The 13,699-nt window shown below is 47.1% G+C and overlaps 1 protein-coding gene across 2 annotated transcripts in view; it reads left to right on the forward strand.

The window, feature by feature from the left end:
- The window catches only part of Reep1 (receptor accessory protein 1), a 115,789-nt gene that overhangs the window by 82,840 nt on the left and 19,250 nt on the right, over positions 1–13,699 (forward strand). For both annotated transcript variants that reach the window (XM_052173915.1, XM_052173916.1), the window contains exon 5: positions 3,744–3,857. In XM_052173915.1, the coding sequence (XP_052029875.1) occupies positions 3,744–3,857 (114 nt within the window). The remainder of the gene's footprint in view (positions 1–3,743; positions 3,858–13,699) is intronic.

A 13,699-nucleotide genomic window follows, 5' to 3' on the forward strand; every position in this document is an offset into this window, starting at 1 on the left:
GATCCTATCTCAAAAAAGTGGTAAAATTATATAAAAATGCTATTTATTGTTGATAAGAAAAACTTTTCACAAATTGAAAAGAAAGAAAAAGATGAATAATTTAGCTCCCCAAAGATTACACACCTCCAGTTCCAACCCTCAGAAGGAGGAAGCAGGTGGATTTCCTGACACAAGTGAAAGGTCTAAATAGCGAGTCTCAGACCACCCAGGACCATCCAGGTTCTTGTCTCAAATAATAAACTATCAAAACAACCTTTAAAAAAAAATCACACTTAGGCCCTGTCATTCTGCAGATAAGATCTCTACATGCACTGTTTACCACTTTTCATAGACTCTTTTTTTCAATGGTTGACAAATTTAAGCTGGGAACAGTGGTGCATATGCATGCAGTCCCAGACCTTTGTAAGAACAAGAGAGGAAAATGTATGGAGCCAAGGACTTCAACACCAGTGCAGCCAGCACAAGACGAGTTGGTCTTGGGCTGAAGGGATGGCTCAGTGGTTAAAAACACTGGCTGCCCTTCCAGAGGTCCTAAGTTCAAATCCCAGCAACCACCTTGTGGCTCACAACCATCTGATTCCTTCTTCTGGTGTACATGAAGACAGAGCACTCAGATATAGAAAATAAATAAAAGAAGAGCCCATCTCAGAGACAGATAAACAAAAGCATTAGAAGTAGCTCAGCTAGTGGAATGCTTGCCTAGCAAAGTCCAGGGTTTAACATCCAGTGCTGGCTAAAACCAGGCATGGTGGCACCGACCTGCAATCCCGGCACTTAGAAGGTGGAGGAGGCAGAAGTTCAAAGGTCATCCTAAGCCACATAGTGTCTTCCAGGCCAGCTGAGTTATTTGAAATCCTGTTTCTAAGTAAATAAATGCATTCTTAATATAAATAAAATATTTGCCTTCGAGAAGACGGTTCGGTGTTGTGCAAGCATGAGGACTGCATTCATATCCCCAGCAGCACGAAACAGGCCAGGTGGAGAGTGGGGAGGGGGGTAGACACAAACAGATGTCAGTGTCAGCTCACTACACTGTGTCACTCACTAGTGTCAGACACTGACACTAGCTCAGTGTCAGTTAGTCTAGCCAACACGATGAGCTCCAGGTTCAGTGAGAGACCGTGTCTCAAAAGCTAAGGTAGAAGGCCAGTTAAATGGTGCATAGGATACATATGCTAGCCGCCAAACTTGACAATCTGAGTTCGAGCCCCAGAACCCAGATGGGAGAAAAAGAGAACCAACTCTTGCAGGTGGCATTCATACACCATGGCCTGTACACCCACCACACACACACACACACACATACACACACACAGCGATAGAGGGAGACACCCGATGTGCATGCATGAGTATACACACGCCACACAGACACATGCATACAGCACACATACTACATAGATGAATAGGCATGAATCTCCTAGCAAAGAGTTATTTGTATTTTGAGATCATAAACATTGCCCATAATCCATAATCCATAATCCATAATCTGCATGGCCTAATGACCCACAATGACAGAACAATTTTCTTCTACTAAATATTGAGATTATTCCAATGTTTTTGTTATTGGTAATTCTGCGCTGAGCACTACCACACATAGGGTTCATTCAGATCCTTCTTTTGTCTTAATGAATTCCCAAGAGTGGGATCACTGGGCTAAATGGTTCTAACAGTGTATAATTCATTAATTACATTATTTTTCTAACCAAATTGTATAGTAGAATGCTTTAAAATAAGACAGATACCTACTACATTTTGAATATGAACTCCCCTGGCCCCAGTCTCTTGGGTTTGAAGAGCTTGTGGTGCTGTGTTGGGAGGCTGTGAAATCTTTCGGGACCTAAGAGGCAAATGCGGGATGTGGGGCAGGAATTCAAGTTTGTATCTGCCTCTGGTCCTAGTTCACCGAGACCTGTTTCCTGGTTGTACCATATAAGAAACAGCCGCCACATGTTCCTGCCACTGTGCACCTCCCACCACCAATCTTGCCAACCACGGTAGACTATACCATCTCGAATCACCAAGGGGGGAAACCCCTCCTTCCTGGAGTTTGACAGGAATCTCTCACAGCACTGAGACATGAACAAACACAGAGTCCTGCAGTTAGCTCCGAGTGATACACTAATGTCTGCACTTTCTGAAGTTGAATGCTTTGGACTTCCTTCCTGTATGGGAAGGCTCTGAGGAAGAGAGCAGTTTGGCAGCTGTGGCGAGCCCTGAGAAGCCCCTTTGGAAGCAAGCTCACAGCCCCTCCCATCTCAGAAAAGTGGGGTTAGAGATCTGGATACCTCTTCACTTGCTGACCAAATCCCCTCTCATCTCCTTCTCCACAAATGTTGTCTTCCTTGAAGCTGTATCCTGTCCATTGGAGGGAAAGTGGTGTCTCTTAAGACCTGCCAAGAATCACTCCTTAGTCTGCTGGATCCCAGAGCCTGGACCCTCCTGGGGAGGCTGTGGAGAGGGATAGCAGCTGGGACAGCCCGAGCCCCCAACCTCCACCCCGCTCTCACCCCCGACCTCAAAGCAAAGGAAACTCACTATGAAGCAGAGCTTCAAACAAGACTGAGGCCATGTGTCTTACTGAACTGTAAACCAACCATTGTGGCTACCATACGCCCACTTTCTCAGAACAATGAAAGGTGTGAAACAAAGACATAAACAGAATACAGTAGAGGTGATCCAGAAGCAAGCTAAACTGACTGTGTTGCCCTCTGCTTTGGTCAGGAGACCTCCTCCATCCTATTTTTCCACCTTGCTTTTCCCTTGATGAGTGGCCCTGGAAGACTTTTATTTCAGCATCTGTTAAAATTATGATCCTTCTCAACCAAACGAATGCTTGTTTCTTTTCTCTCAACCAAAATAATGCCTGTTTCTTTTCTATCCTATCTGTTCATGTCTCAGTGCTGTGAGAGATTCCCATCAAACTCTGGGAGGAGGGTTTTCCCCCACATGGTGATTTGAGATGGTATAGTCTACCGTGGTGGGCAAGATACGGTGGTGGGAGGTGCTCAGAGTCACAGTGGCAGGAACATGTGGCAGCTTTTCTTAAATGGCAGAACCAGGAAACAAAGGTCTCAGTGAACTAGGACCAGAGACAGATACAAACTGGAATTCCTCTCATTGCACACATGGGGCAATATCTCAGGATACCAGAATGAGAGGATTGCAAGGTTTCCATCACCCGTCTTAAAGATGAAGATGATGGAGGCTACCACATGTGGTAGCCAAGGTTCTCACCTTGGTAACCCTTGTCATGCACCGCAAGTGACGTGCCATCGTTACCGTCCATTTCTAGAAGAGAAAAACTGTTAAGAGGGTCTGGAGAGATGTGTTGCTGGAATTTCCAACCCCAATAAGCCAGTATGAAAAACCTGCAATCCCGTTGTTATCATATAAGCCATAAACCTAGACTGGGCGGATCTGACATTATACTAACTTATTCCCCAGCTATAAGACCCTTTGCTATTTGTGGTTTCTCCTGGCCACGTGGTTCTGCTCTATCATGGCTTCCTCCTCCTCCGTCCTCTCTCCTTCCCTTCTTGTCCTCTTCCTCTCTATGTGCCATATCTAACCCCCCTTTCTCCACCCTCCTACCTATGAACATATATTCAAAATGTCTCTGATGTTTCAGGCCAGTGAGAGTCAGCCATCAGGCAAGCTGCCAAGCCCAGCATTTGGGAAAGGAGGAGGAGAAGAGACGTGTTTGAACTTGCCTGCTCAGAGTGCCTCTGCTTCTTCTCTGACAGGAAATCGACGACTGCCTGGTCCAAGCAAAAGATCGAAGTTATGACGCCCTCGTGCACTTTGGGAAGCGGGGCTTGAATGTGGCGGCCACAGCTGCTGTGATGGCTGCCTCCAAGGTACAGTACCACGGGGTCCTGGCTGCCATGGCTGGTGGACCTCCCGTCCCCCTAGATGCCTCTGGATATCAGCTATGTAGATTGCATGGGATAGGACAAAGGCCAAGGGGCAACTCTTTGTATTTATCTTTGGAAGTCCCTTTAAAGGTGTGATGGGGGAAGATAGTGACTTTGCCTCCAGAGCTTCTCTTTCATATATATGCAAATGTACAGACACTCATACATGGTATGTGTCATAGCAGGACTGACTTTCCCAGAGCCTGTGTAACTCCTTGTGGATCATAGGTTAAAAGCCTTTAGCCTGGGCTGGAGGGATGGCTCAGCAGTTAGCAGCACATGCTGCTCTTGCAGAGGAGTCCCCACCGCGGTCCCCACTGCGGTCAGGTGGCTCATGACTGCCTGTATCTCCGGCTCCAAGAGGGCTTTTGACGCCTTCTTTAGACCTCAGTGTGGACCTGCACTCATGTGCACAGATCCTCACATAGATGTGTACATAATTAAAAATAAAATTAATCTTGGGGGTAAAATCCTGCCTGAATCTGAGGTGTGAGAGAAGAAAACAGGGAAAGGGGGAGGGAGAGGATATTGTTATTCTGTTTCCCAGGGTGTACCAGTAGAAGCATCTAAACCCAAAGTGGGCAGGTAGAGAGATCATCCATGTTCACATGGTCCATCACATCCTGAGAAGGGATGCGGGGTCTTAGAGTGAGTGGACCGGTTACCATGTAGAGCATGATGATGATGATGATGATGGTGATGGTGATAGTGATGATGATGATGATGATGATGAGATGAGGTTAAAAAAATAAACAGGCCCAGTGGACAATTGTAATGTAGTCATTACTTCTTTCTTGTTTTCATCTGGCCTCTGAGGTAAAAAAAAAAAAAAAAAAGTTCTATGTCCCTTTCTAACTTCTTCTCACATGAGACTTTATCATTGTGTGGCTTGCCATGCCCTTGGACCTGAACAACTGAAATAGTCAGACATCTCCTCTTAGAGTAAATTCATCAGATCTCCCTGGTGCTCCCTTCCGTGGGATGCAGCCAGCAGTTACACCACTCTTTGGAAAACCCCCTGGCCGAGAGGTGAGCTAGCAGGGCAAAGGAGAGGCAGCAAGCCCTGACGGGTTGGTCATGCCAGGGTTTGGGGTCGGATGAGGCAGAGCCGTGGTGGGTGTGGGAGAGGCTGATGGGTACAGACCTTGGTGCTCCTGTGCTGGGAGTAGGCGGTAGGGTGGAGCAGTCTGAGGACCAGCGGGGGTCCAGGGTGGTTCCCAGGAGAGGCGTGGTGAGAGCCTTTGCTGGAGAGAACCTGCGAGCTGCGCGCTGCACTGTGTGGTGCCTGCTGCAGCACCTTCTGCCAGTACTGGTGCCTTTAACCCCAGCACTCAGGAGGCAGAGGCAGGTGGATCACTGTGAGTTCAAGATCAGCCAGGTTGGTTTACATACCAAGTTCCAGGCTAGTCAGGAGTACATAGTGAGATGCTATCTCAAACAATAACTTTTTTTTTTCCTTTTTAAAGAAAAGTCCCTTTTGCCTGAAGTGGAGGCTTGGGGACAGGGGAGGGGAAACGGAAGGAAGGATTCTGGATAAGTCAAGGCCCAGCCCCTCCCGTGGCATGGAGCTGTGGGACTCCAGTATCCACAGGCCCCTGGCCACCTTGGTGTAATAGGAACTGTCATAGTGACAGGTCGCAGATAGCATCTTTGGAAGGGAAACTCTGCCTGGGAACCTGAAATCGATCAGGGTGTACACAGAGCCGCAAATCCCAGGAACCAAAAAGAACAGTCCGCCAAGCCCTAAATCTATCAAGCCAACCCGGCAACACAAAGTGACAGAATCTGTCTCTTGGTCCCTCTCTCTACTGCGTCTTCTCTGCGGTGGCCTGATGCGCGAGGTCACCACTTAGTCTCCCTGCAGTCAGAGGACACGTGCCCTTAGTCAGCACAGGCCACCAGCTCCTCAGCCCCGCGCACCAGTAACTTCCAGAGGCTCGCTCACCCTGGTTGGCCTCACGCTGGGGCCTCCAGAGCCTCGATGCTGTCCTGGCTACTCATGCCCTCACGCCACTCCCAAGAAGGCCCATGAGCCCAAGCCTCCTGCAGCAAGGCGTCTCACCTCAGCTAAACACCGGAGGATGCGCCAGATGGCCTGGAGCTTGCCTCAGGAAATAGTTCCTTGTCGGTTCCTTTAGGCTTACATGGGAAAGGACACTTTCCGTCTAAGGCTTATAAATGAGAAAATGTTCCTGCTTTGTGGGAGCCTTGTCTTTTCTTACTAAATATAAATGTCTATGAAGAGAGAACACATCTTCTCCACCAAAAATAATGTCCTCTATTTTTTGAAACAATATGTGCTTTAAAAATAATAATAATAAAACCCCAAACTCCAGTGAGACCCAGGTCTGCAGCATGGTTTCCATAGCAACCACAGCCAGCACCCAGCAGTGTCCGAGGCTGACTCACCAGTGGGTCCAGATCTGGCTTCTGTGCCTGAACCACTGTGGAGGCCTTGGGTTTGGGTTTAGTACTATTGAATCAGAACCTCGGGCAGTGGAGTGGGCCTGGGGATCTCTGTTCTTAAGAAGCCCCCCAGATGAGTTTAAGCGTGCACCTCTGGATAGGTCACTGCCTGAAGTCCCAGTCAGAGTAGAAAACATGGGTGATTGAGGTTAAAACAGCTTATTCCTATATTTTTCCTATGATGCAAACATAACACCTTAGAACATTAACCTTGAAGATGGGAAGAGCTGTGTGTGTGTGTGTGTGTGTGTGTGTGTGTCTATTTGTGTAAGTGTGTGTATATGTTTGTAGCATGTGTGTGTGTGTTTGTGTAGAGGTGTGTACAACATGAGTTTGTGCCACAGTGGGACTGCCAGTTCTTCTGCCAGGTTACATGACAGAGGACCGGGTCCTCTCTCCTTCTAGAGCTCTTTTTCCATCTTCCCGTGGCTCCCTGGATGCCACATGGCTATCAATGGAAGAGCAAAAGATCTTTCTACCACATCACGGCTCAGTGGTTAAGAGCACCTCTTCCACAGGACCCAGATTCAGTTCCCAGCATGCATACAAGAGCTTATAAGTGTCTGTTACTCCGGTTCCAAGGGATACAGCACCCTCTTCTGGCCTCAAAGGCCCTGCACACTCATAGTACACAGATATACATATAGACAAATCATCCATAAAAATAAAAAATTTAAATAAAAATAATATTGAGCTGTGAGCATCTTCCCTAATAAAATGAGTGTCTGTGGAGGATGTTTTATCTTCATGAAGTATGGAAATCTTTATAAGCGCAGTCCAGTAAGACGGTTCAGCGGGTCTAAGCTTTTGCTGCTGAGCTTATGATCCCAGAACCTGAGTTTGCTCCCAGGACCCACATAGTAAAAAGAAAGAACCAACTGTTGGGAAGCTGCTCTCGGGAGAGGTGGCTCAGTGGTTGAGAGCACTTGCACTGACTACTCTTCCAGAGTCCTGAGTTCAGTTCCCAGCAAACACGTAGTGGCTCACAACCATCTCTAAAGGGCTCTGATTTTCTCTTCTAGTGTACAGAAAGACAGAGCACTCGTACACATAAAACACATGAATAAATAAGTTTTTTACAAAGTTGACTCCGACTTCTGCATGAACATGCACACACACACACACACACACATACACGTACATACAAAATAAATGAAAAAATGTCTTGAACTTCTAAACTATGCCATTATGAAAACATAATTTATTGTTAGTGGTATTATTTTTTATTTTGAAACTAGAAAAACTAAAGCAAAAATTCAGCCATGGGAACTTTCTTCCCAGGGCAGTTTACCCCTGTTTAAACCATTTTCTCCAAGGTTTCTACCTCTGTTCCCAGAAAATGATGCATCGTCTATATAAGCTGGCTTGGGGGCTTTGCTGGCTTCATGATTCCTTGCAGGAGGAAGACAGTCCAACTTCTTTAAAGACTAGAATTGGTCATTTCTCTTTTTTAAAAACAATACCCTTGAAATTCGTTTGTCAGAGAAGCCCATCCTCACACTCAAGGAGGCCCCGTGAGAAGAACTGAGCAAAAGTTCTACCCACTCTCCCACGTCCCGCCAGCTCACTACCTCTGAAACCTGCCTCCCTCACAAGGCCATTCTGCCTGTCTGTTCTTGTTTTTTGTTTTGTTTTGTTTTGTTTTGTTTTTCGAGACAGGGTTTCTCTGTATAGTCCTGGCTGTCCTGGAGCTCACTCTGTAGACCAGGCTAGCCTCGAACTCAGAAATTTGTCTGCCTCTGCCTCTCGAGTGCTGGGATTACAGGTGTGCGCCACCACGCCCAGCCTGCCTGTCCATTCTTATGCTTGCTAAGCCAACTTTTCTTTTTAACTTGAAAATGCATGCCTTTAATCCCAGCACTCAGAAGTCAGAGGCAGGCGGATCCCTGAGTTAAGCTGGTTTACCGAGTGAGTTCCAGGACAGTCAGGGCTACAAGGAGAAACCTTGTCAAGAAAAAGAAAGCCAGAGAGGGAGCATAGAGAGAGGAGAGGAGAGGAGAGGAGAGGAGAGGAGAGGAGAGGAGAGGAGAGGAGAAATGAAAAGAAAAGAAAAGAAAAGAAAAGAGAAGAGAAGAGAAGAGAAGAGAAGAGAAGAGAAGAGAAGAGAAGAGAAGAGAAGAGAAAAGAAAAGAAAAGAAAAGAAAAAAAAAAAGAAAAGGCAGACAATGTTGTTTTAATCCCCTGAAGATTTGCCCTGGCACAGTCCTAGTTGTACCAAGCCTATTATTAAAGTCATCCTTTAAAGAGAGATGCCCCAAGTAAGATTTGTACTCTGTGAAGTAGAGATTCTCCAGGCGGTTTTCAGGGTGGGGGAGGGGACACGGACATTTGCACTCACGTGCTTATGTGTGCCTTTCTACAGAACCCCATGTTTTTTTTATTAATTACTAGCTTCTTTGCTTAAATGCATTTTTTACTTTAAATTATGCATCTGTGTGGAGGCACTTGCACATGAACGCTATTGCCCAGGACGGCCGGAAGTGTAGGGTCCCCTGGAGCTGGAGTCATGGAGCTTGTGAGCCGTCTGACGTGAGTGCTGGGATCTGCACTCAAGTCCACTGCAAGAGCGGTACGTGCTACTTAACCGTTGAGCCTTCTCTCCAGTCCCTAAGTTACTAGTGTCTTGAGCCAAGGGACGTGCCTTCGTTCTCCTCAGTTCTGCACTAGAAGATAACCAGAAGGGGGAAGGAGAGACGGCTCAGCTGTCAGAGCACCAGCTGCCCTTCCAGAGGACCCAGGTTCAATTCCTAGCATGTAGCATCTCACAACTATCTGTAACTCCCAGGAGATCTAATGTCCTCCTCTGACTCTGAAGGCTCTGCAGGCACCGCACAAACATGATACAGACATACATTCAGACATCATAAATATAAATTAAAAATAAATAAAATCTCCAAAAGATATTTAAGTAACTGAAATGCTTAGTTTTGCAGTGCTTTTACTTGTATTATTCATTAAAGCTAATTGTTGTGCTGGTCTTGGTGGCACACAACTTTAGTCCTAGTGCTTGGGGTGCAGAGGCAGGTGGATCTCTGTGAGTTCAATCCTACCCTGGTCTACATAGCAAGTTCCAGGACATCCAGAGATACACAGAGACCCTGTATTGAATAAAACAAACAAAAACCTTAGATGATGTGAAAGACCCTTCTTTATTCCTCCAACCCTATTCTGTCTAATAGATAGCCAGTTGCCACATGGGTCTGTTTCAGTATACATTAATTGAAATTAAGAACCCTGAAGTTGAGTTCCTTAGGTGGCCATTGGCTGGCATCATGGAGGGGACTTCTACTAGGCAGCTGCCTCAAGCCCTCTGTGGACATCCTAAGGTGTTCCTTGGTCTTGTTTAACTCTTTTACCTGTAGCTACTCCGGCTTGATGGGCTACTCCCCTCTTTCACCAAGTTCTTTGGAACTGTGTTTATGAGGCTCCCGGGGAAGCAGAGCTGGAAGCTCTTGCCTATAGCAGCACCCATACAGCAGCTCCTGTTTCCACACACTCACCCTGGGCCAGCCCACTTTTCACACCACAAACTGCATCCACTCTCTTGACTTGCTGCTGGAAACAGATGACTTTGCCTGCAATTGTAACTAGTGACCACAAGGGGGCAGTCATGTTTTGGCAACAGCCTGCTGTCTGACTAGATGGGCATCATTCACTGGGAAATCAAATTGTTTTCTCGTTCCTTTATTTTATTCTCAGCCAATCAGACCTTTTAAAAATAGGACTCAGAGTTGCAATTTCTAGAATGATAAGATGATGTTCTATAGGTGGAATACAAGAAGGGATGGAAAGATAAAGATGAGACAGGAAGGGAAAAAGATCAGCTACCTGCACAGCCACTGCAACAGTCCATGTTAGAAGGGCAGATGAAGGGAAAGAAGGAAGGGATGCTGAATGGTTAGGGCTTGAGAAGGAGTGGAAAGGGGTAAAGCAATGTGACCTATTACCTGGGTACCCAAAAGTTCAGAAAGTGGAAGGAGGCTGAAGAGATATCTCTGAAGAGTACATGGGGTGAGACAGCTATCCTGACAGCTCGGTGTCCTGAAGGTCCTGAACCTGTTTCTGGAGATGCTTGATTCAGATGATCCGGATGGCCTGATACAGAGGTCTGACTCACCAGGAGTTGGGTTCTGACTGTTATTTCTCATTAAGAGCACTTCCCAAAACGAAGGTCAGGAAACAGATCTTTATCCCAGACATTCCTGTCCCCCCCTGCAAAATGAAAGACAGGAAAGAAAGATATTGGAATACTAAGGGTAGTTTTCAGCATAAGCCAGCCGGCCATGCTGTCCGACCCAGAACGGTGCACTTGCTGAGACTCGGGCGGCCATGCTGTCCAACCCAGAATGGTACATGTTTTATCAACTTGGCCGTTTGTCCTCTTGTATGAATTTCTGCCCTGATGCCCTCCCTGGTCGGACGGAGGTTCTTAGGAGCAGGAGCCAGTTCACAGCGACATGAGTTCGATCCTCTTCAGGACGTTGTGGGGCTTCGTCAGCTTCCCATCAGCGCTGTTGTGTGTGAACAGAGAAATGCGTGGGCTGCGCAAGTGAGCGAGCGAACGAGGGAGGGAAACGGGGACCACGTGACTCTCTTCAGTATCTTGGTGGCCTGTGCCCATGGCTTTTTTTTTTTGTCCCCTTTTTACCCTTTATCAGGTGGCTCGAATCTTTCATTTTGTCTCCTCCTTGGACCTCAGAGAAGGGCAGGTAACCCCGATGAGAGGTGTGACTAACTCCAAACCGATCCAGTCAGGCAGAGAGGCCCCTCAGCCATCGCTGCCCACCAGTCTCTGGTCTGGATCAGAGGCAGGTGTCTTACTGCTCCGACACCTGTGTGTGACGTGTATGATGACTCCGGGCCAGACACACAGGCTGGCTGCACTTTGTCATCATGCCAGAGCCTCTCAGTGTGCTCGGCCGGCAGCCTCTAACGTGACTAACTTACTCAGTCCTCACCTCTTGTTCAATGCCTGGAGAATGAATTGAATCTGCACTGATAACTCTCATGGTAGAAATCCTCAGCCCTTCCTGTTTTGTTAATCCGGGTTTTTTGTCCTAAATAAAGCCGGTCTCCATGTGGCATGCTGGGTGGGGCTGCTGGGCCCTGCTGTCGGGGCACGTTCAGCTGTGGAGGCGGTCAGCAGGCTGCGTGTGGTGTGAGGTGTAGCAGGAAGTACTAACACCTCTTGAATTACCCCTGGGAAGTGTACTTACACCAGAGGCTTCATGATCAATTGTCTGACTCACTAAAACCTTCGCTTCCGCCCTCCCTGTCCTCCACAGTGGGTTCTGGGTACCTGGGGAAGAGAGAGGCGCTAAACTTTGAACGCCTCTGTGCCTTCCCCTGTGACATCTCCAGAACCTGCACAGGGCCTTAAATTGTTCCATTTCTGGGAGTATCTATCGTACCTCTCAGTTCTATTTTTTTTATTTATCTATTTATTTTTTATTATATATATTCTTTATTTACATTTCAAATTATTTCCCCTTTCCTGGTCCCCCCATCTCAGTTCTATTTTAATTTCAGGTAAATATGTCTATCCATGGGCCATGATGGTGCACAACTGTAGTCCTGCCCTTAGGAAATGGGGGCAGGAAGATCAGGAGCTCAAGGTTACCTTGGCTATACAGTGAGCCAGAGGCTAGCCTAGTCTATATGAAACTCTGTTTCCAAAGTCAAAAGTCGGAGCTAGAGAAATGACTCAGTGGTTGAGGGCCACACTCTGTTTCTATCATCCATATAGTGGCTTACAATCATTTGTAACTCCAGTTCCAGGGGATCCAATACTTACTTCTGACCTCCACCGCCACCAAACATGCATGTAGTACACACACATACATACATGCAGGCAAAACACTCATACATACCAAATAAAACAACTAAATATTAATGTTTATTATCAATGTTTTGTTAATATTAATAGTTAACATTAAAACAATACAAAACATAGACTGCCCAAATGGTTTTGGGTTTGAAGACATTTGTCACTGCCAAGGAAGTCCTGTGTTCACAGAAGAGTCCTCAGGGTTATCTCGGGAGACTGCTGGGTGTCACTGGAAATTCAATTGCACTGCCTCCTGTGCACAATGCAAAAGGACAAAAGAGGGTGAGGTCCCCCAGCCCTGCACCAGCACAGCCTGTCACGTGAGGCATGCTCTCACTGAGCACATACAGTCTTGGGCACTGACAACGGATAGCTGGGCCCCATCCACCTTAGCCATCAAAACTGCGAAGAGTCCGTCTAGGGTGGAATAAAGCGATGATGCTTAGTGGTGGAAAGTACTAAACCCTGCCCAACAAATGTACCTCTCTGAGGCTGGGGGAGGACTCAGTAGAACGCTTGCCTAGCATCCACAAAGCCTTGGGTTCAAATCCCTAGCAACACATAAATTGAGTGCGGTTTTGCATACCTGAAATCCCAGTGGTCGGGAGGTGGAAGCAGGAAGATCAGAAGTTTGAGGTCTACCCTTGGGTACTTAGCAAGTTAGAGATTCCTTTTGGGTATATAAAACCTAGTCGAAAACATCAAACACCCAGGTACAGTGGCATATGCCTTTAATCCCAGCACTTGATAAGCATAAGCAGGCAGACTTTTGAGTTCAAGGCTAACCTGGTCTACATAGAGAGTTCTAAGTCAGCCTGAGGTACACGATGAACTCTCCCCCGCCCAAAAAAAAAAAAAAAAAAAAAAAAAACAAGAAACAAAACCCCTCTTTCCAGTTAGTTTACACACCCAAGTTCTCCAAAAGGGGCTCTGCTCTAGGACGCTTGGCCTCATGGGTGTGCCACCAGTCCCTCTGCCCCACACTTGCAGACACATCCCGACATGTGTTCCACAGACGGCCTCGGGTCTGGGCCCCGGCTGAGGTACAGAGGCGGAGTGGGGTGGCCCCCGTAGACACCACTCAGGCAGCAACACACTGGCCGTCCATGTGCTGTTCTTCCTGCCTCGACACCCACTGTGTGTCAAGAGGAAAGGTGGATGGACACACAGTGGCCTGCACTAGGAAAGGAAGCCTCACAGAGCGGAAGGCCAGCACGTGTGCCCAGAGTTAAGAACCACTGCACGGAGAACAGCGGACAGGGTGGGCGCCATCGAGAGCAGCGTCGCAATGTGTTCTCATTGTCTAGAAGTCATTATCTCAAGTGCCACTAGGAAAGGAGACGCTGCTAATGAAATGGGGACACAGAGCCTTTCACTTAGAATGGTCACCACCTCTTCCTTAAAACACTTCTAGACTGAGATTTAAAAGAAAAAAAAAAACACCTTTGTGCACAAAATTAAAAGGAGCACAGAATCTGGCATGGTGGTGCAC

The sequence above is a fragment of the Apodemus sylvaticus genome, chromosome 2 (assembly GCF_947179515.1).
Source record: "Apodemus sylvaticus chromosome 2, mApoSyl1.1, whole genome shotgun sequence".
In the NCBI taxonomy this organism is placed as follows: domain Eukaryota; kingdom Metazoa; phylum Chordata; class Mammalia; order Rodentia; family Muridae; genus Apodemus; species Apodemus sylvaticus.